The sequence below is a fragment of the Salvia hispanica genome, chromosome 3 (assembly GCF_029641045.1).
Source record: "Salvia hispanica isolate PSC_SH4W2 chromosome 3, Shi_PSC_v1, whole genome shotgun sequence".
In the NCBI taxonomy this organism is placed as follows: Eukaryota; Viridiplantae; Streptophyta; class Magnoliopsida; order Lamiales; family Lamiaceae; genus Salvia; species Salvia hispanica.
Genome location: NC_142694.1, coordinates 44,437,222 through 44,459,061, shown reverse-complemented (window position 1 = coordinate 44,459,061; position 21,840 = coordinate 44,437,222). Strand labels below are relative to the sequence as shown.

The 21,840-nt window shown below is 34.6% G+C and overlaps 3 protein-coding genes and 1 pseudogene across 3 annotated transcripts; all 4 read right to left on the bottom strand.

The window, feature by feature from the left end:
* Positions 1-2,510: 2,510 nt before the first annotated feature.
* Positions 2,511-3,497, bottom strand: LOC125196122 (uncharacterized; annotated as a pseudogene).
* Positions 3,498-6,318: 2,821 nt separating this feature from the next.
* Positions 6,319-8,650, bottom strand: LOC148930901 (uncharacterized). The gene is made up of 3 exons (XM_089067774.1): positions 8,499-8,650; positions 6,717-6,877; positions 6,319-6,576 (listed from the first exon to the last, which is right to left on the bottom strand). The coding sequence occupies exons 1-3, from the start codon at positions 8,566-8,568 to the stop codon at positions 6,559-6,561; spliced, it is 249 nt and encodes an 82-aa protein (XP_088923900.1). The 5' UTR covers positions 8,569-8,650; the 3' UTR covers positions 6,319-6,558.
* Positions 8,651-10,446: 1,796 nt separating this feature from the next.
* On the bottom strand, positions 10,447-14,414 carry LOC148930900 (U-box domain-containing protein 34-like). Its single transcript, XM_089068451.1, has 10 exons — positions 14,225-14,414; positions 14,035-14,144; positions 13,610-13,728; positions 13,303-13,538; positions 13,168-13,228; positions 12,818-13,079; positions 12,642-12,743; positions 12,452-12,569; positions 12,155-12,345; positions 10,447-11,877 (listed from the first exon to the last, which is right to left on the bottom strand). The coding sequence occupies exons 1-10, from the start codon at positions 14,412-14,414 to the stop codon at positions 11,017-11,019; spliced, it is 2,250 nt and encodes a 749-aa protein (XP_088924577.1). The 3' UTR covers positions 10,447-11,016.
* Positions 14,415-14,998: 584 nt separating this feature from the next.
* On the bottom strand, positions 14,999-17,600 carry LOC148930899 (uncharacterized). Its single transcript, XM_089068452.1, has 3 exons — positions 17,497-17,600; positions 15,352-16,767; positions 14,999-15,282 (listed from the first exon to the last, which is right to left on the bottom strand). Exons 1-3 carry the CDS (start codon positions 17,501-17,503, stop codon positions 14,999-15,001), a joined length of 1,707 nt encoding a protein of 568 aa, XP_088924578.1. The 5' UTR covers positions 17,504-17,600.
* Between the last annotated feature and the right edge of the window lie 4,240 nt (positions 17,601-21,840).

Genomic DNA, 21,840 nt, shown 5'->3' with positions numbered 1-21,840 from the left:
TCCTTATCTTCATTATACATCAAAAAAAGTAAGCGAGGAAAATATCGAGCTAGTGCACGTATTGAGTTATTTTTTCATTATATTTTAGACTTTCTGATAACAAAAATAGTACTAGTATTTATGTATTGATTTGTATTTCTGAATAAATTTTTTCTTGAGGTATTAAAATTCACACCAGCATGAACTCTACGACAGTCTAGTTACTTTTCATTGATTCAAACATTTCGTTATAATTATTCATAATTCGTAATGTTTTCATTAAAAGATGAAAATTGAACTACTATAACCATTTTCTACGTAAGCTCCAAATTCTGTTCCAAAAATCCGAAGTTTTTTCGGATTGTCATACTTACTATTTAACTTGTAAGTTTTATGTCTCCCATATGTGACATGTGATAGAATCCTAAATAGAATTGGATATTTAATATAATACATTAACTTGGTATACGACACATTTTTCCCTAATTAATTATTGTTATTGGGACGTTTCATAATCATGTGATTAATTAGTCAATTAATGGTAATTCACAATATGATTCCTATGACTAACAAGGAAATTGAGGTTATATATATCTGTATATGGCCGATCATATATTAAGGAAAGGAATATATAAGTAAGGAATAATGTTTGTGATTTACGTGAGACTTGAGAATCAAGTTTATGATTATAAATAAATTATTTTGGGCCTCTTTGATGGAAAGGGCTTTTAGGGTTTGATAATTAGGGTTTGTCCTCTCTCTGCCTATAAATACAAGTGTGGTGATCCCATCAAATCACACACATTACAGAGAACACATAAACGACTGAAAGAGAGAGAAACAAATCCTTGGAGTTTGCAGCTGCGCTACTACGCCAAAGAAAGTCCGAGGAAGTTCTATCCGTGTCCGAGGAAGTTCTATCTTTCTTCCCCAATCGCTTCCGCTATGGATCATAAAGGTAAGTTTTTGATCCATTATGTTTATAATTAATATGTGAAATACATAATGTTCGAAGATTTTACTTTGTTTATATTCAATTATGTATTCTTGAATATATGATGATAAATAATGTCCAACGTAACTTGCCATGTTTATTTTTACAATCACTTTGCGCAAACATTAACAATTACTCCATGTCAGAGAAAAAAGAAGGGCTGGAGATACGAGGGCATCCAGATCCCTCATTTTTCAACTTTAACTTGATTCTTCATCATTTGAGACTCTCTCTATCCTAATTAAAAATAAATATTTTTCTTTTTGAAATATCCCACTAAATATAAAATGTTTTTAAAAATAAAAATAACACTTTCTATTTTTTTTCTCTCATTCTTTATTCTTTTACCATGATCTCAAAGTAATATTACATAAAATTTTGTGCCAAAATGAGAACGTGTAAAAATATACTCCATCAATCCTAAGAGACAATATTTTGACACATGATTTAAAATATTAATATTTAAAGGTAAATAGAGAAAGAATAAAGTAAGAGAGATTGATAAGAAAATAAATTAGAAGAGAAAATAGTTTTTTTTGCTAGAAAATAGTATTGACTTAAATTATTGGGGATAATTTGAATTAGAGAACGACTAAGTAACTTGAAACATAGAGTACTAATTTACTATTTCTCCCTCAAATTTTCACTTCTTTGTAAAGATTGCATTTCATTCCACACAATCCTATTTACTCTATTTTTAAAGTTAAGTAATAGTTTTGATACTTAAGATATTGAAATTTTAACAGAACGTCCCACGGTATATGCATTCAATATCCAAATTCTTGGTTTTTTTTTAACAAAAATATATGACTAATATTATACTAGAACTAATAAAACTAGTGAAAATTTAACAAAAAAGGCAAATCAAAGGCAAGTAATAATAATAATTTTATATTATTGGTAGTAATGTAAAAACTCGACTAATTTGGAGTATTTTTGTTCCAAGATCCATGAATATTCAATTGTAATTTTCCCATTTCTTACTTCTACATATTTTCACTAACATCTAGTCCCATCCTTCGAGGCTCACAAAAGTTGGGTTCTATACATGTATGGATGCCATGTGCCCTCAAATTATCCAAACACTTATTTTCTTCTATTTACCCCATAGATGGTCCTAAGGCCCCGTTTGTTTGCCAGGAAAGTAAAGTTAACTGGGAAAATAATTTCTGGAAAAATGATTACTGGGAATATGACTCCTGATGACATTACTTTCCTGTGTTTGGAAACATACCAATATTTTAAATTTTATATTTCAATTTAAAATTTAAAGTAAGAATATAATAGTTAATTTACTTTTAAGTATATAAAAAAATATATACTATCGACATTATTTTCATAAATACTTCAATATATTTCATTAATTTAATTAAACTATGATCTAAATAATTCATAAAATATATAATATCAAAGATTATGTATAGAAAAATATAAAGATGTATATCTAAAAGAGCTTTGAAACTAAACAATAAATAATTCTTAAATAGTCCATCCTAGAAATAAAAGTTAAGAACTGCCCGAAAAAAGCGAACTAAATTCATCCTAATAATTGTTTGAGAAATATCTCTTTTGCATCCTCGTCATGAAGAGTGAAAAAGTAATCTAATAAATCAGGATCTCGAACAAGTTTCATTGCAGCTGTTTGTCTATCATAAGCTGATAAGCCTTCAATCTCTTCCAATTTCTGATTAAGCTTATGACGATTGTCTTTTTTCTCTTTGTCACCTGCGTTAAAACTTTCAATAATCTTACCCATTTGATCATTCGACTTTTCCATTTGCTCATTAAACACATTAGTCATGCGCTCCAAACTTAATATCAAACCATCAGAACTTCTCTTTCTTTTCCGCTCATGTTTTTTGGAAGTTCCTTCGCCTCGAGTTGTACTTATTGAAGGTGCACCATCTTCACCAGATTCTTCATCTCCTTGATTGACATTTTGCTCTCTATCTATATCCTCAACCATATCTGGCACGGCTTCAGAATTTGGTCCAGCGGCTCTATCTTTGCCCCAAACAAATGATAGTTGATCATAGTAAGGAAAAGGTTTGTTTCTCATGAAAGTGCAATCTGGATGGCTCTACACAAATACAAAAACATAATTTCATGATACCAATGTGCAGTATGTAAGCAACAAATGAATAAATAAAAAATGAATAAGGAATATATTTATTTTACCTTTAAGTAATCATCCCACACGTCTGCACTTGCAGTAACACATTTTCTTTCATCATCCCAGCCAAATCCACTTAGTTCTCCATTGGTACGCCCATCGTAGATAGCATGATATTGTTTTTTCAATAACTTACACCGAGATTCAATATGTGGTTTTTCTTTAAGACCATGGCCTGGCAATTTTTCTTGCAATATCTTCTCCAACTCCTTTTGATAACCTTTTTTTTAACCCACTTCCACTTTCACCATCCCAATTCCTACTTCTCTTCAACTCAACAATTGTTTCTACAAGTTTTGCATCTTCTTCAATAGTCCATACATGATTAGCTCCCTTGCCGCGACAAGCCATCTGAAAAATATTAAAGCTCAACAAATCACTATAGCATTATCGGGTAATATAATGGAGTTAATGCTAAAAAACCAACAACTTTCATGAATCTAATAATAGAAAACTTATATGAATCACAAAAAATATTAAGCATTGCAATTCAAAATGTCATAAGCATCCTAAACTATTACATAAAAAAGCTAGAGGATCATCATGACAAATAGAGTTCTGAAAAGGTACCATAATAATATCAAGCAACATGTCTACTTTGCATCCAATCATTAAACATTTGGTTAGCTAAAGTGTATCTCCAATCTGTCCATTCTTGAGTTGGTTCAACAGATGTGATTGGCTCTCCATCTAATTCATTAACCTCTTCTTCATTTTGAGAATTATCACCATAGACATTTTCAATGGGATCAACAGTCATATTTTCTCTAATGTGATTTTGAAGAAGAAAACACGCCATAATAATTCTGCCTTGTTGCTTGATTGGATAAAAATTCGAATTTCTAATGATTCTCCAACGCATCTTTAGCATTCCAAAACACCTCTCAATAACATTTCTAGCAGATGCGTGCTTCATATTAAAAAATTCTTCTGGAGTTGTTGGTTGACGTCCATTCCTCCATTCACTAAGATGATACCGTTGACCTCTAAAAGGGGCAAGAAAGCCTTTACCGTTCGTGTAGTCCGCATCAACTAAATAGTAGTAACCTAATTTTAAAAAAAATTATTTATTATGGTATTCATGTCAATTTAACGAAATTATTAAAACCATATAGTTTACTTACCATCCTGTATTGGTAATCCATTTCTTCTACTTAAAGCATCTCGAAGAACTCTACCATCTGCCGCGGAGCCTTCTCAACCCGCAAGTACATATATAATTTTCATATCTTGTGAACATACTCCTAAAACATTTGTAGAAGTATAACCTTTTCTATTTCGATATCTAGGTTTATCAACCTTTGATACTTTCACTTCAAAATGGGTACCATCCAGAGCTCCTATGCAATTCTACAATTTTAATTCAATATAAGATAAATATAAACTAAGGTGTTTTTAGGATACCTTAAAGTATTTCCATTTCGCATCAGTGGAATTCTCAGTCACAGGAGAAGGAGCTTTTAGTAAATGACCAGGAATTCTAAGAACGGCATTTAGTACAATCTTGAAATACCTACTAATTGTTTCTCCCGACCGCATGAAATTAGTTTTCATTGTACGATTCTTTTGATGATGCGCTAGAATGTACAAGAAAATAGCAACTTGCTCATCAACAGTTAGATTACTAGTAGGCCTTAGTCTTCCAATCGTTTCAAGTAAGATAACTAATTTTCTAAATGAAAATCTATCCATACGTAATTCTTCATAACATGTGCGATCACTCTCATAGATCAATCTATGAATGTAGCGTGATCGGTCAATCTCATTCAAAGAACGTGGGGCCTTTAAATAATATTTTCGAAGATGATTAATAGTGATAGGAACAATCACACGCATCATTAGCTTCAACATATTCATTTGCTTCAATTGCAAACAAGCTATAAGAAAAAGAAATTTCTTCGAATTTGATTCTGTTTCTGTCATCTTTCTAAGACACCCTGAGAAAGTAAAAGTAAATATAATATTGATCTCAAACATAATCCAACTTAAAAGAAAACCAAGGTATAAAAGCTGAAACAAGAAAACTCAATAGCATATATATAAATACATACAGTTACTAAGACTGCAAGAGTCTTTAGAGAGTATGATCAGGTCATATCAAAATAAATTCCAGTTTATTCTGCCTAATATAATCAAATAACAAGGCAGGTGATTGTCTTTGCCAAACTTGTTTTCTATAAATTTATTTAATTGAAAGTTAATGTTACACCTTTCTAGTTATTGTCACCATCATTGCAATAAATAGATGTATCATATATCTGAAACCAATTGTAGTAATTTGTGGACACCCAAACAAACGGGTCAACAAAAACACTAAAACTAGAGGAAAGCTTCAACAAAATTATCAAATAAAATGACTTTTTGTTTGAGCACAGCCAGTACAGAAAAAGTAGTAGAATAAGTAAATGAAAAAAAATAAAAGAAGAGCAGAGTAATCGTTTTTTCCGTGTGGAGCTAAAATCAAAGAAGAGATTTTCAGTACAAATTATACCTAAAATGGAGATGGAAAACTGGATGATTCCAAAATTGTTAGATGCACCCACCTACACATATAAAATCATTGATCATTATTCACTCACTTTGCAACACATCAAAGAGAGAAAATCAATCCAATTGCAAAATCAGAGAGAATAAAAAACACAGGAGATAATGTAAAGAACTATAAAAATATGAACAAATTTGACGGAAAATAGAAACTTACTTGTTGATGAGGGATTGGAACGAAATTATGAAGAGTTGCAGATTGAAAAATGAGCACAATGACATGGAGAAGACGCGAATAAATAGAGCAGAAGAAGAGAGGGATTTTTCCGTTCTTTTCTTCCGTCTTTGTTAAAATCCCCAAGTTTAGGAAAAAGAATAACAGGGTTTTGCTGAGGAATCAGAATCCGGTATTTTGACCCTACTTTCTCCAATTTTAGGAATTATATTACTTTCCCTATTTTTTATTATTGAACCAAACATAGAATTTTAATAATGGGGAATTAGATTACTTTCCCGGGCCACAATCCTTGACAAACAAACGGGGCCTAAATGTTATGTATTGAATGGAGGGGAATCTGTCATTGACAATTAAGACGTGATTCATTTTGAAGTAATCCGAACAGACTTCATGAGAACAAATAGCCATTACAACACCAACATATGAAAACAAAGCGTTAATACTTCAATATGTAAAACAATAACCATTTCTCTTGGGCATTCATAGGTGTCATTATTGGTACAAATTCAAGTACTAAGAAGAAGTTAAGCATTTTGGTTTTGAGCATATTACAATTCAAATATCAAGGAAGTTAAGTGTATCTACTCAAATATACACTCATTTTGATGATCACTCAAACAAGAGTTTCTTGCAACACAAAAGGCCTCAATGTGAATCATTTTACTAGTTTGAATGTTTTCCTCCAACGAGTCAGAAACAGCCACCCAACTGCCAAAACAGAACAAATGTCAATTGACAAATATGTTATTAACTTCAGAAATCCAAGAAACTTAATGCATATGATCCTCTCAAAGAACACCAGGGAATATGTCTAAGATATGCTATAAATATTCAGTGGCCCGACATACCATGACAGCATCAATCTCGTCTTGAGAAACAGGAGTTCTTTTAGGCTGATCAGAAGCCTTCCCTCCCGATGCTGCAGATGGAGCCCTTGAGAAGAATTTCATAACAAGATCATCATTCTTGAGATCATGTGCAGACAAGCCATCGGCCTGGTTGGTTGTACCTGCAGAGGAATGAACTTTACCCGTTAGGTACTGCATTAGCAATGCAGAAAATATACATCTTCATCATGACATGGTAGCACACAAAAGCAAGGACAGTCCACACCATCTGATATAGAACATTCGAAGGATTCCAAAAGACAAACATGAAAACAAATTTGATATTTAGAGTTGAAATTTCTCAGCATCTCCATTACTTGAAAAGTTCGGTAGTTCCTAATTCCAACTTCATCAGGGACCTACTAACCATACATTAGTAATGGGACCAGACATATTCCTGTATCTGTGTGTAATTTGTAGGATGCTTTTGGTAATTAAATGCTGTATAGTAAATCTCAGACATATTCTTACAACTTACAAGTTGCAATTTAGTTATCAGAAATCCAATACGGCTTCTACTCCAAGTAAAATAGTATATTCAAAAGAGTTCATTTGGTCATCAGTATACTACTTATCCTAGAGATATACATTAAGCGCTATGCGTCTACAGAACATTGGATTTGCAACAATCCAAAGCCTTTCCCCCCTTATAACTTATAAGAAAATTCTATATCTAAGGTAATCTAACTGATATCTATGCTTCTCACACTTTTCCAGCAAATATCAGCTCCCTGCCAACATTTTTGTACTAATAAAATGTGAATCAAATTCAAGCTGATTTAGTTCAGAAAATGCATAGAACTAGGGCTGGCAAATCGTGCGTGTCGGGTCGTTATCGTGTCGACACGATAACGACATGAACACGATAACAACAAACACGAACACGATCCGTTAAGAAAATCTCAAACACGAACACGACCCGCTACCCTCAGACACGAACACGACACGAACCCATTAACGACACGAACCACTTCGGGTCAACACGACACGATAACAACACGTATTGAAAAATGAGATTGTAAGAGTCATTTAATAAGTAGTGAAAAATGAAAATAATAAGAATTAATAATATTAAAATATTATTTGTTAACGGATAACACGAACACGACACGAACACGCATTGTTAACGGATACGAACCCGACACGAACACGACACGAAATTTTCGTGTCCTTAATGTGTCGACACGATAAGGACACGAATCCAATAAGCTTTGACCCAAACCCATTAATTTTGTGCCGGTTCGTGTCGTGTTAAAAATTGCCAGGCCTACATAGAACATCACACTAAACTTTTTTAACATCAAATATACCACCTTTCAGAATAACTGATGAGAATCCTATATTTGATAATTTATGGTCCACATTTTCCTCATGAAAGGAATGCAATTTCCAGAAATCCAATTTGGAGCACCCTAATTGCTTCAACTAAAAACATCAGGCATAAACATGAACTCATTGAAAGCAACCAAGCAGGAAAGCGATTTCATCTCAACAGGGAATATATAAAAAAATATGACGAATAAAATCCATCAATATTAACCATTCACGTAGACTCACACACAGCACCACGATACATTAAAATCACATAAAAAAAAATCTACCAGTATACATTTAAAGCCTTCAATTTTCCATCCTGAATCATGTCCATTACGAATTGTGTTTTGTGATGTTTCAGAGAAAAATATGCAACAAATTCAAATCCAAAAAGCAAAATCAAAATCCAGCAGAAAAGGATCAAAATACCAGAGGATTTAGGATGGCGTTGAGGAAATTTGATGCGTGGGATTCTCTTCATCGCTTGCCCTGCCCCCATTTTTCCCTCTCTTCGAATTTTCTTCAATAATGGTTTCTGAATCTGAATTACCAAATATTGATATAGAATTAAGTCTTAAATGGGCCTACCTTTTATTCTTATTAATGCCTATTATATTGAGCCCATGTCCCAAAACAATCTGGACCTACTAATTTAATACAGTGATTTTATCTAATTTAACCTAAACTTTATTAATAACTATCAATTCTATCTCAGATTTTCCGAATCCAGATAGAAATCTAGAATAACGGTCGATTGTGGTTCTAAATATATGACCAAAATACGAATTTAGTTCAAAACATTCACTTTTTGAAACAGATACATAACAAATAAAATCCTTGTCGAAGTGTTCATTTTTTTACGGTTCCATCAAAAAACTAATGGCCACACTACTGTGCAATTAGCATTGACCGTTAGGTTTTTAAGGGAACTGTCAAAAAGAGGACTAATTCGTCGACATTTACATTTGTTATGGATCTGTTTTTCAAAAAATAAATGTTTTGGACCAAATTCATATTTTGGTAATATGTTTAGGACAAAAACCAAAGATCGTAATAGATTCAGCCATTAATGCTTATTCCATTCTCAATCCATTTCTTTATTTAATTTAATTGACAAAATAAAACAAAAAATTATATTACACCTCATCTTTCAACAAGTAACAAGTAAAAAACTCCAAATTAAATTTTTAAGTTTTGGGTATAAAATGATAATTTTTGGCATATTTTACTTTATCAAACTCGCAAATATAGTTTACCTTATAAGATTATTTAGTTGAGTATTTAAAAGAGTATAGTATATGACTTAGTAAGAGTAATCAATACGCTAATAATTACTACCTCTCAAATCATAATCAACCTCTCTTGGGGGTTATATTGACTGATAATTTGTCCTATAGTTACAATTTTCTACATTTTGTTAGAAAATTTAGAGAAAGCTGTTCTCAATTTCGATGCATTATCAAGTCATGGACTTACATATAGAAGTAGTCATGAAAATATTACTGATTCAAAGCGCGTTTAGATCAATTCAGTTAAGTCCATATCATATACTTAAAATCAGACTACTCAGTTAATCAATATCATAGAAATTAAGTGACTTCTTTTGTAGTATTTTTGGAAATAAAAGTAGTACACTTCATCATATTATATTCATAATACTAATTTAATTATTTTTGCTAGTAGCTTATTTGATGCATACTAGTACTTACTAATACCTAATCACTTTAACTCATTGTACTTTCCCCAACTTATTGCATATTAAGATTTATGAACAAGCAATACTCTTTTCATTTATGAAAATTTGTCATTTATTTCCATTTTTGTCGGTCAGTAAAAATTTATCATCTTTCATTATATTTCTTAAAACTCATATTTTATTATATTACATTTCCATTTATTTCCATTAAGATTTATGAACAAGCAATACACAATCCTACTAATTCATTCCCACTCATATTTTATTATAAAACCAGTATATAAAAGTATGACTCATGGGTCACTAATTTTTTCAATCCACTTTTGTTACATTTCTTAAAACTCACGCCGAGTTAAAAAGGGGACAAATTATAAAAGGAGCGGATAAATAGTACTACTACTGGTGACGAACGCATTCATGTCACAATTTTGAACTCGTCAAAGACTCTGGGTTCCAAAACACACGTAGTGCTCATGTTGGATGCCCTTTTAATCAGAACCATAATTATATGTTGACTATTTTATAGAAATTTTCCTTTATTATGGTTCAAACAGCCCCATCAAATAATTTTTACACCTATAAATATGATAGTACCTATCATCAATGCTTGTAACCAACCATTAACACACAAAATATTCATTACACATACATTTGTAGCCAAAAATGAATTTTTTGCAGCCATTTCTCCAAAATGGACGTCATTCGAATCCTAGAGTACAACACTTTGTATGCAGAGAAGATTTAAGTATGAAGAAGACATCCACCACCAAGGTGAAGAAGAAGGTGCACTTTGAATCGGAGCCGTTGATTCGAAATGATCTGAAGGAAGAAAGAGTTTCGAATCAAGAGAAATGCGCAGTTCGAGTGAAGATTCGAATGACGAAAGAAGAAGCTAGTAGACTATTATCCAAGTGCAAAAACGGAGAGGTCCTTCAAGTCGAGGATGTGCTTCATATCACAAACTGTCGCATACATGCTTTCTCTAGTAATCGAAAAGATGACTAGTCTCGAACGAGTGAAAATACAAGAGTCATAGCTCATTTTTGTTAATGCTAGGATTTGTTGTAGACGACTATATGTTATTTTTACGTTATGCAATGTTACTCCGACTTATTTTTATTATAAAATAAATCGATTGAATTAATACTAATTCTATTCGTCTCATTCAGTTGAGTCGTATTCCTTTTTAGTTACATTCCTAACTTAGGAGTCATGAATCTAATTTGGAGGCAGACTTGTTGCAATGATACATCATACATGTCCTGGCATTGATGCTGAACCCAGGCAATCTCCTGCGCCGCTATACACGGATTGCACATTGGGATCGCTCTTGAAACTCAAGGATTTCGAGTTCGAGCTGCTTGACGCGAAGCTATGGCTAGGAGTCGAGGCTGTACTCCCGCCTATTAAAAAACTGCCCATATTCTCTTCACCAAGCTCTCTCAGCTTGTTCAGCTCGGGCACAATGACCTTGCTAAGATCCGGCCGGTCCTTGCGCCTGAGCTCCGTGCATTGTAAGGCCAGCTTCGCGAAGCTCAACGTCTCCTCCATCGGCCAATCAGAGACTGTCGGATCCAGCATCTGCAGCAACGTCCCCTTCTCAATCGCATTCCCAATATGGTGCGTCAGCCCCATGGCAGGCTTGGCCGTGATGATCTGCAGCAGCACGACTCCCAACGAGTACACGTCGGATTTTGTGCCCAGCAAGCCCGTCTGCTGATACTCGGGGTCGATGTAGCAGAACGTCCCTGCTGTCGAGGTCATCCTGTACTGCGTCACATCATCCGCTACGGATGGTGGGACTAGTCTTGCCAGACCTACGTCGCTGATTTTGCTGACGTAGTTCTGGTCTAGCAGGATGTTGCCAGGCTTGAGGTCGCGGTGGACCAAAGGCTCCGGCTTTGTCTGGTGGAGGAAATGCAGCCCCGTTGCAATCTCTCCGGCGATCCTGAAACGGAGCTGCCATGACAGAGGCCGGGTGTTCCCCTTCCGAAAGAGGCGGTCTTCTAGGCTTCCGTTGGCCATGTACTCGTACACCAGGGAGCCATACTCGGGGCAGGCTCCGAGGAGTAGTACCATGTTGGGATGTCTTAAACAGCTCAACACTTCAACCTGCATCATCACTAACATAGCTAAGACAAACAGATTGAAAGATTTATGTTACTACCTCCGTTCTTTAAAAATAGCAACTATTTCCATTTTGGTCCACTAAAAATTAGAAACCTTCTACTGTAGGAAGCTTTTTTTCTCTCTAATAAGGTTACTTTAGTCACTTTTTTCTTTCTATCTCTCTCTTACTTTACCAATCGTGCACTAAAACTTGTGCCATTTCAAAAGTTGCTATTTTTAAATGACGGAGGTAGTAGTATTCATACAAGCTATGCCTTGCCTCTTGTTGAAATTGTGATCTTCCTTGAGCCGCATCTGGTCGCAAGACTTTGACTGCGACCGGCGTGTGGTCAAGGGAGCACTTATAGACAGGGCCGTAGCCGCCTTCCCCGATCTTGCGCGATTCGTGGAAGCAGTCTGTAGCCAGCTCGATCTCCTCGATGGAATATTTTCTGTATCTCAAAGTCTGGCCTGTGTTGGAACGAAAAAGATAGATATCAGAGAACAAACTAGCAATATAGTTCTTTCGTTTAAGTATAATTTATATTTCCGCATTTCAATTCGATTTTCCAACAACCTGTTTCAAAATTCTCCATAGCTGGTGTGTACCGGCCTTTCTCTTGCTCAACTGTCACTCGTGCTGCCTCCTCGAGCCTCTTTTCTTCGTCCTCTCTCCACCGGTGTAGAGAGGCCGCCTGCAAGTGGACGGAGATAGCCGGTTACTAAAAAATCCGGCCTAGTTTTTGCGATCTCATCACTCATCTTACCTTTTGCTTGGCTGTTAAAGCCTCCTTGCAAGCTGTGCTGTACATATCCATTGTTTTCTGCAACTCTAGCTTTAGCCTTTTCATTTCAGCCTCCACCTCATCCTGCACATTCATGATTCATCATCTAATTCAATTCCTATTCAAAAATGAAAAAAAAAATCTTGATTTGATCTTACATTTTCCATTGATCCTGTCGAATATTCACTGATAGTACTCATATCGTTAAATCTTAGCCCGGAGCGTGTCGATTGGAAGCTTCTCTCGGAGCAAACTGACATTCGAGAGCCCCGGCTCGGATCCATGCCGTCGCAGAGCAAAGGATCCATGAATCTGCTGTCTGTGCTCGCCCTGTCCGAACTAATGAAGGATATATCCGAGTCACTGTCGGTGAGATCCATGAACATGTTCGGGTTGTAGCCTCGTGCCAAAATCGGTGACCTGCAAAAATACGAACACGACCTGCTCAGTATATGTATGACTCAACTCCATTGTTACCATTCATGTTAATACAGAAAAGAAGCATTACTTGCTCGTCATGTCAGTTTCATCAGCAACAGCAATGACCCTGGGCGGCGTCCTGTCCGGACCTGCTCGGACACATTATTAAGAAACGGGCGAACGCAGAAAAAAACATCATAAATATACAAGTGACACAATGTACCTTTGCTAGGTAGGTGTCGGGGCGTGGCACGGGGCTCGTTCGATGCAGCGGGATTTATGGTAGAGCTGTTTTGCTCCTGTAATTGGTGCAGCTGTGGCAAGAGTGGGGAGGCGAAGGGCGCCTCCCGAGAAGCGTTTCGGACGGATGAGATCTTGGACTTCGAGATGACGTAAATTGTGCAGAACTCTGGTGATGCTCTGGACACGCTTGTGGGAACATCTACTGTCTTCAATCTTCTGCACTACGAAAAAAAAGAGCACTGTTATTTTTCACACTAATTCAACCTCAAGAAAACTAATTCTTTCACCTAATGAAGCCATGGCGAGATGCTCCGAGAACAAGATTCTCGATTGCAGCGTGCGCGGTGTATTCGGTTATGGCCTTGCTAATATCCATGTCCTCTAGCACCACGTCGAAACATAGTATCTGCACATTTCTCTCCTCACCAAACCAATAAAGAAAAACCGAACAAGACAAGGCTATCCATATAATATATGCACATCTTATTGCATAATGCAGAACTGTCATTTTACGGAAACACGTAGGTCATTGTTAGTTCGTTTTTAGTTCATTTTATAAAATCCGGATTTGAAAAATACGGAATTCGTTTTTAGATCATCTTAGGCCATGTTTTCAAAAATGACCTAAAAACTATTGACCTCCGTGTTTTGGTTCTGTCTCTGCAATAAAATAGAGTTATGCATATAACACGACCCTGAATGTATAACTTACATCTTTGCGAGTGCATAAGCAATGGAAGGAGAGGAAGAGATCTTTAGTTGGTTTTTCAAGAACGATATCATTGCCACTACCATCGAGGCCATTAAGGGCATAGTTGGAACCTGCTCACCCGAATCAATTAATGAATCCCCAGAATTCTCACGTTCCAAGAAAAACGTCGAGTAAAAGCAGAGATTTGTACATGAATTAGCAGAGGACTTCTGAAGGACGTGGATGAGGATGATGGTCTGGCCTTTCGTGACGAGGTTTTCAGCAGCCCATCTCATGGCATGCATGCTTGATTTGCCCTTGTCTATGGCTACAGCAACCAGCCCATTTCTACCACCTTTTTTTCCCCCCCGAGTACTCGCCTTTCCATTCGGGAGCCACATTTTCGAGATTCATCCACTTTTCTTGTTTCTTGAGATGGGAAACTCAAACTCTTTCCTTCCGAATCTTTTTACTATCCATTTTTGGTACAGAAAATTTTATCTTGGTTGAGGAATCTGAGATCATTAAGGAAAGCATAACAAAAGGCATGCCTCAAATGTCTCCATGTTTTTCTGACTAGGAAACAAATATGACTCATGGTCTAATAACTAACATATCATAGAGTCGAATCAAAAATTCACACATACACATATATTTAAAATATTTTGAAACGTAAAGTCACATTTGTATTGGTTAAGCCACCACAATGAAATAAACCACAAAAGTACATAGGATTATTGTTTTTATGTTAGTGTTAATTAATTTGATTTTTTTGGTCTTAAAAAACCAATCCGATCCTAACCGAAAAATCCAATTAATGAATCACGACAGGCGAGAATATATCATACTTTTAAACAAAACAGATCACAAATATGTAAATAACCGAATCAAAACAATGATAAGTCAACCTCCATGATTACCTTGTCACATCAAGACCGAAAGGTCCATCTCCACTGCCAGTCTCCATCCTCGGGGCATCCCCGTTTCAAGGAACGTTGTTCCTATCCGCGAGCCAGTCATCGACTAGGCCAGGCTCGTTGGCAACGACGTTGCCAGGTACAAAATTCTGTAGCTGCATGTTGTACCTTAGGAAAACCATATCCCTCAGCCACTTCTGCTCATCTAAATTCCTTCCCTTAATGAGAAGTGTCTCGGCTAAGCTTCTACTGAGCTGAAACTTGGATGCTCCATCGCACGTTTGGCTCAGAACTCGAACCGCCAGCCTCTGCAACTCAGGGAATTCCCCACCATATCTCGACCACCAGAGTGCTACAGCAAAATCACCAGTTTAGTAGAGAAAATAGCATATCAGAGAAAGGGAGAGAAGTATTCATTCACCAGGAGAAACGATCGATCTTTGCTCTTCAGGGACTCCAGAAGCCATGGCACCTTTGGCAACTCTGTAATGCTCCATCTGGACAGTAATCCGATCCTGCACACTGATGTCAGCAGTCGCACGAACAATGCAGCAGTATAAGCCAATGAGGACTTCAGGGTTGATAAGCCCGTTGCTCAAGTATAAAAGATTGGGGTTCAAGTAGTAGCCAGCGGAGTGGAGAGGGCTGTAGAGGGACTCGTTCCAAACATCATCAATTGTCTTCCAGAAAGGCGAGTAGGCAGACTTATTCTCGAAGCACTCCTTAATGGTTTCCTTGGCCTGATCAATTGTCTCGTATATAAGCCCCATGTGATCCTTGCCACTCTTGTTCATCCATTCCATCACCCGGACTAGAGGTATGGTGCCTTTGAGAATAGTCAAGGCCTCATTCCAGAATGAATGATCCCCCACCAACTCAGCTGCTCTTCGTCCCTCCATGGTTGATATCAAAATCGAGCTTTGACAATGAGAGGAGGAGAACATTGTGTTCAAAGTCTCCTTCATTTTCACTATATTCTCAAGGATTAGGAAAGGCCTTATTGACCTTATCATCGAAGTATCAATCAGGCCGCTCCCTTTCGTCTGTTCTTGCAGATACTTGAGAGCAATTGGGTGGCTGTGGACAAATCTTGTGATGATCTTCGCCTTCTCAAACGTCTTGTTGATGAGATCCACCCTACACAATTTCTCCAACATAAGATCAATGCAGTGGGAAGCACTTGTTGTCCAAAACACTGGCCGGTATCTCTCCATGAGCTGCCTACCAGCCTCCTTCATGAAGTCCGAGCTCGAGTATGTGATGATCTGTACAACGTTCTGGATTCCAACCTCCGCCAGAACCTTCACCAAGAAGATCTGCATAGCATCCATGTTCTCAACACAGTCAGTTATGTCGGACGAGAAAAGATACACAGTACTTTTCGGGCAATCCACCAAAACATTCACTAAAGTCCGGCCATTAGCATCCATCCATCCATCTAGCAAGATGCTGCAACCAGTTTCAGCCCATGATCTTCTAACCTCATTCACGCGTTCCTTCATTTCTTTCATCACATCTTTGAATATCCACCCTTTTAATTCCTCGACCGTAGGAACTTGCCACTGCACCCCCATTTGAGAGAAAAGAGAGATCATGCTCCGAAAGCTGGGTGAATCGACAGCACTGAGATCCAGTCCATTCTCGTAAAAGAATCTACCAATGTGCAGTTTGGCTTCTATGATCTCCGAATCATCACAGCCGGTGGTGGGAGAGACCCGTGGACACTCCAATGTTTCCCCGCAAGAAGTCGATTCTAGCTCGGTGTTTTCTGATTCATCAACGGTAAACCCTCTTGAATCCATCTCACCGTACTGAGTTATTCTAGTATATTCTACACCTTGTGCAATTGCCAAAGAACATTAGTGAGACAACAGAACATATCATGAAAACGAACTTGATGACACTTTTGCATGATTACTATATGAATTAGTACTATTCTTTTTTCTCTAGAATATGTTTAGACATCAAATTAACTCATAAGATGCATATAATCCACCGAGAGTACTTACATCAATACGAGGTAAGAGTAAAAAAAACATCAGAAAACAGAACCTTGCTTTATATCAATAGCACAATAACAATGTGGCTAAAAATGGATAGTTCTTGAACTCCCCTAGATGAAGAACTGATTATGATGCAATATAGCTAACTTTCATAAGAAATACATCCAATTCCCCAAAAAATAATCGACTTTGAATCAACATCCCTTATATAAAAACACAACTTGAACAAAAAGTTTAAGTACACCATACAAAATCTTAACAACCTTGTTAGAAAAATCATTAATAAACTAAAACTTTTTCAGGCGCATTTCATCATACACCTTTCCACCGGAAATCAAACCAACATTTGGGGCTTTATCACAAACAGAAATCAATCAAATCATACAAAGAAGTAACAAAAAAAGGTTTACAAAAGACTAAACCAATCCTCTATTTTTGCAAAAAAAAAAAAAAGAGTAGAAAGAAAAGATGCACAAGAAATTGAAGAAACACTTCTCAAAACCCCATGAATAAAATGTAGAAACGAAGCATTAAGCAAAAAGGTTAGAAAGAGAAGGGCTCACTTTGCATGCAGTTCTTGCTTCTGTGGTTTCAACGGGATGGGTGAGAGAGAATGTATAAACAATGGCGTTTCACTTTCACAACCAATATTTTTTTGTTTCGGCTCCCAAAATCAGCTCTGTGTATTTACGCATTAAATTATCCTTTTAATTGAATTAAAATTTAGCATTTTTGGAGATGAGTTTGATTCACTTTATTGTTGACTTAGGTCAACTTTATTGAAACCTCGACGAATATGCTTTAATGTTAATATTAAAATGATATCATCATCATCTTCTTCTTCTTCTGTGTGGACTAATTAACAAATGTTCTACAATCAAGAGGGTCATTAATCCTTAATATCGAAATGAAATAAAAATTCAAGCTTTATTTTTTTGAAGATCTGTAAATATTTACGAGATAATTGAGAGAAAGGTCAATATGAAATAAAGTACTAATGTGATCACTGATGATAATAGTAGTACTATTAATTTTCAAGTTTTTTAAACACTATTATCAGGCGACAATGAATGACAATTGATATCTATCTAGAAAAGTATTTACCGTAAGTAATACTTTAATCCCCAAAAATCAATTAAAATGAGATTAGGAAAGTGGGATTTCAAGATATATCTAGGCGATTTATTTTGTTATATATGGGAGAAAACTAGAAATCGATCTCTTATTTTTTATTTTAGTTCACACAATTGTAATGGCAAAACTCTTGGCTTCTACTATCATGCTTATAATTCTCAACTTTGCTCTCGTCACCATCTACGGAGTAACTCATTAATTCAAATTATCGAATTTGCATCGATAAGTCCCATAAAAAAAATTGAAATAAATCACTTTTGAAAATTTTGGAAGTCTTGTAATATTGTGAAAGCAATTTTTGGATTTTTATGATAAAAGGTCGTGCTAAATATGATCACAATTATACAAGTACGCCTATTAGTTGTTTAACAGTAGCTAGAATTTGCTTTAGGATTGTTAATTTGTTACTATCCAATGTGTATAAATTGTAGTTATATGATAAATCAACAAAATTAGAAGCACAAGTATAATGTTGGGTGTTGAATTTTACTTGGAATAAAGAAATAGTAATCTACATCATGAGATATATAATCATATAATAGCAAAAACCACTTAAAATTAAACGAAGATGGTTGAATTTCATATATAGCAACAATATAAAAACATGACATAAACCATCAATAAATTTCTAGGTAAATTCCCATTTACACCGTATAGTATGAGAATTTATAATTGATAAACTAATTAGTACACACACAACCCTGTATTTTCTTGCCATTTTCCCAGACTATAGAGCATGTGCCACACTGTCTGTTGGGCAAATCACAGCCATTTTTTGCACCAGTCTTGAAGCACAAGAAGTCGCAATAGGAGGGAATGCACGGATACGGGTCATACGATACGAGCCGACCCGATACCGGACTCGGCCCGACTTCCAATAATATTGCAAAAACTAGCAAGCAGCAGCACAAAGATAATCCCATTGTTTTATTCCCAGCCATTCTCAACTTCTATTTTTGTTTTGAATTTGAAATTATTAGAAAAATGAATGAGAGATGTGGTTTTGAATTGAACTGGGATTGGCCTTTTATAATAAACTTAAGGCGGTGAATTATTAAATTAAAATTCTTAAATTGTTTAAACCTAGGGCGTGATTGTAGATTTATCAATATAATTTTGTGTAATATATTGGTATAATATTTGGCATGACCACCATTAATTAGGTAATAATAAATGTCATGGATATAATAAATTTTAATATATACTATAATATAGTAGTAGTATTTTGACTCAAACTGACCAGAGCGAAGAATGTCATTTAATTTTACACAATATTATTGAGTTAAATATAACAAAAATAGAATTTCATATATTCAAACAAATATTCATTGTTCAAATTGACATTTGATTCGAGAATACAATGACTGGCTTTAACAATTAATTGTAACAATATCTCCAATATTGATTATCACTATTGATATGTTGTTATTCATATGATTCATATGCCAAGCATTATTATTCTTATATATGTTGAACAATAAATAGAGACGAATATATGAATTTATTCTGCGTGAAACTTTATTTTCTTTTGTATGATGGAGTAATACTAGGTAAATGAAAGGAACGTTGCCGATATTGGTGCAACTGATTGCAATCGTGGGAGGTCATAATTTTTAAAATATTATTATTAAATAGCTTAATTTGAGAATTTTAAAAATTTGTCTAATGTTAAAATTTTGATTGATGAATATCGCTAAGGCTAAGAGAAAAGATAAATGTACATAAATTGTACGTGTACATAATATCTTTAAATTTTTAAATTTAATTGAATTTACTTAAAAATTAATTATGTTATTTATTGTATTATATGTAGCAATAAGAAAGAAGTGATATATAAATTTATGTCAAATTGTAACACGAATTCCGAGCTTGATTTTAATTAATTATACAATATTTAGTAAAAAAAACAAGTTTTTTCTTAAATATACAAATATTTAAGTTCAAATTTCATTTTTTTTCAAAGTGTTGCAAAATGATTAGTATGAAATTTATTTTAAATCCATTAATGTTATAAATCTATTTTCAATGTAAATCTATTTAATTTTACACAATATTATTGAGTTAAATATAACAAAAATAGAATTTCATACTATATTCAAGCAAATATTAATTGTTCAAATTGACATTAATTTGATTCGAGAATACAATGACTGGCTTTAATTTAAACAATTAATTGTAACAATATCTTGAATATTAATGGTTATCACTATTGATATATTTGTTATTCATGTGATTCATATGCCAAGTATTATTATTCTTAATATGTTGAACAATAAAAGAGACGAATATATGAATTTATTATTCTGAGTGAAACTTCATTTTCTCTTGTATGATGGAGTAATACTTGGTAAATGAGAAAGGAACGTTGCCAATATTGGTGCAATCGTGGGAGGTCAATGGACCTCCAATAATTTTGAAAATCGTTAACGGTATTTTGATGATTTTATATTTACAAATAATAGTAATTTTTAAAATATTATTATTAAATAGCTAAATTTGAATTTTAGAAATTTGTCTAATCTTATATTTTTGATCGATGAATATGGCTAATTGCCTAATTCCTCTCTCGATTCTTGATGTTTGATCGTAGGATTATATCAAGAAATTGTTATAAGAATTTTCAAGATTGTTTATGACAAATTTGAGTCTAAATTTGTTTTGATGTATATGGGAAACCTTTTTGAGGAAATTGTAAAATACTTTTTTTGGCCCTAAGATTTTACCCGGTCGTTGTCAATATTTTCATATTTATTTTTTTATTTTAATTATTTTTGGGCTATGATGAATCTTGAAACTAATTTAATTAAACAAATACTGAGTACTGATATATTTCTAGAAATATAAATATAAGAAATAATTTATTTGGATCTAGTAAACTACTTAATTATAATAAGTGGTCTCCCATCCATTTTGCTACGATTGCAAACAGGGCCGGCTTACAATCAAATTTATGGAGTATGTTGTTTTATGAATAAATTTTTGTTTAATTTTTATTTTTTTCATAATGAGGAAAATCTCTTAGACATATTATATATAGAATTGAGCGTGTAAAATTAAAATTGAAACGTTGATTCCAAATTTAATATTTGATAATTGATATTACAAAAAATATTTAGAAGTTATAGTTCCAAACCTTATAATTGTACAATCAATTAAAGTTGTACTACAAATTTTTAAATCAAATTGTACAATCTATAAAATATAGAGTTGATATGACAATTTTTTTCCAATTGTACAATTTTGAGGAGTTAAAATGATGATTTTGTTGTATAAAATGATACTTCTTCCTCTATATTCTAAAAGTAGTGAACTTTATAAATGATAAGGCTAATTTCATGCATCGGTATGTGCAAAGTAATGTTATAATTTGCTGGGTCTAACACGTTTCCTAAGCCAGGTGTGTGAAGAAAATGGCTAGATCGAGGAAGTTATGGAGGAGATGGTCTAGCAGGAGAATGGAACGAAATGAGCAGGAATTACGAGGAAATTGGCGTGATAAAGGGAGTCTACAGCTGAGGGCAACAAAGTCATTATCAATACCTCGCTGGACCCACTAAAACGCCTATAAATAGAGAGGAGCATGCAGCGCAATGATATATAGTTTTTACTCTTCTTAGCTCATACATTTACACACACACTTGGGAAAAATTCTAGAGATAATCGTGATAGGGGGGGTACTTTCTAAAGATCTCGAGTTTGGTAACACCGTCCTAGTGAGGGCGAAGATACAATTGTTTTAATTTCAGCTGTTTTTGCTAGTTTCCACCGTCGAA

Excerpts from the sequence above, each read along its gene's own strand:
- LOC148930900 (XM_089068451.1), bottom strand. The coding sequence starts at position 14,414 with ATGTGGCTCCCGAATGGAAAGGCGAGTACTCGGGGGGGAAAAAAAGGT. Across the intron at positions 13,229-13,302 it reads CCGACACCTACCTAGCAAAG|GTCCGGACAGGACGCCGCCC; the intron begins GTACATTGTGTC and ends GTGTCCGAGCAG. Across the intron at positions 11,878-12,154 it reads GATCACAATTTCAACAAGAG|GTTGAAGTGTTGAGCTGTTT; the intron begins GCAAGGCATAGC and ends GTGATGATGCAG.
- LOC148930899 (XM_089068452.1), bottom strand. Across the intron at positions 15,283-15,351 it reads AAGATCGATCGTTTCTCCTG|CACTCTGGTGGTCGAGATAT; the intron begins GTGAATGAATAC and ends ATTTTGCTGTAG.
- LOC148930901 (XM_089067774.1), bottom strand. The coding sequence starts at position 8,568 with ATGGGGGCAGGGCAAGCGATGAAGAGAATCCCACGCATCAAATTTCCT. Across the intron at positions 6,878-8,498 it reads ACGCCATCCTAAATCCTCTG|GTACAACCAACCAGGCCGAT; the intron begins GTATTTTGATCC and ends ATTCCTCTGCAG.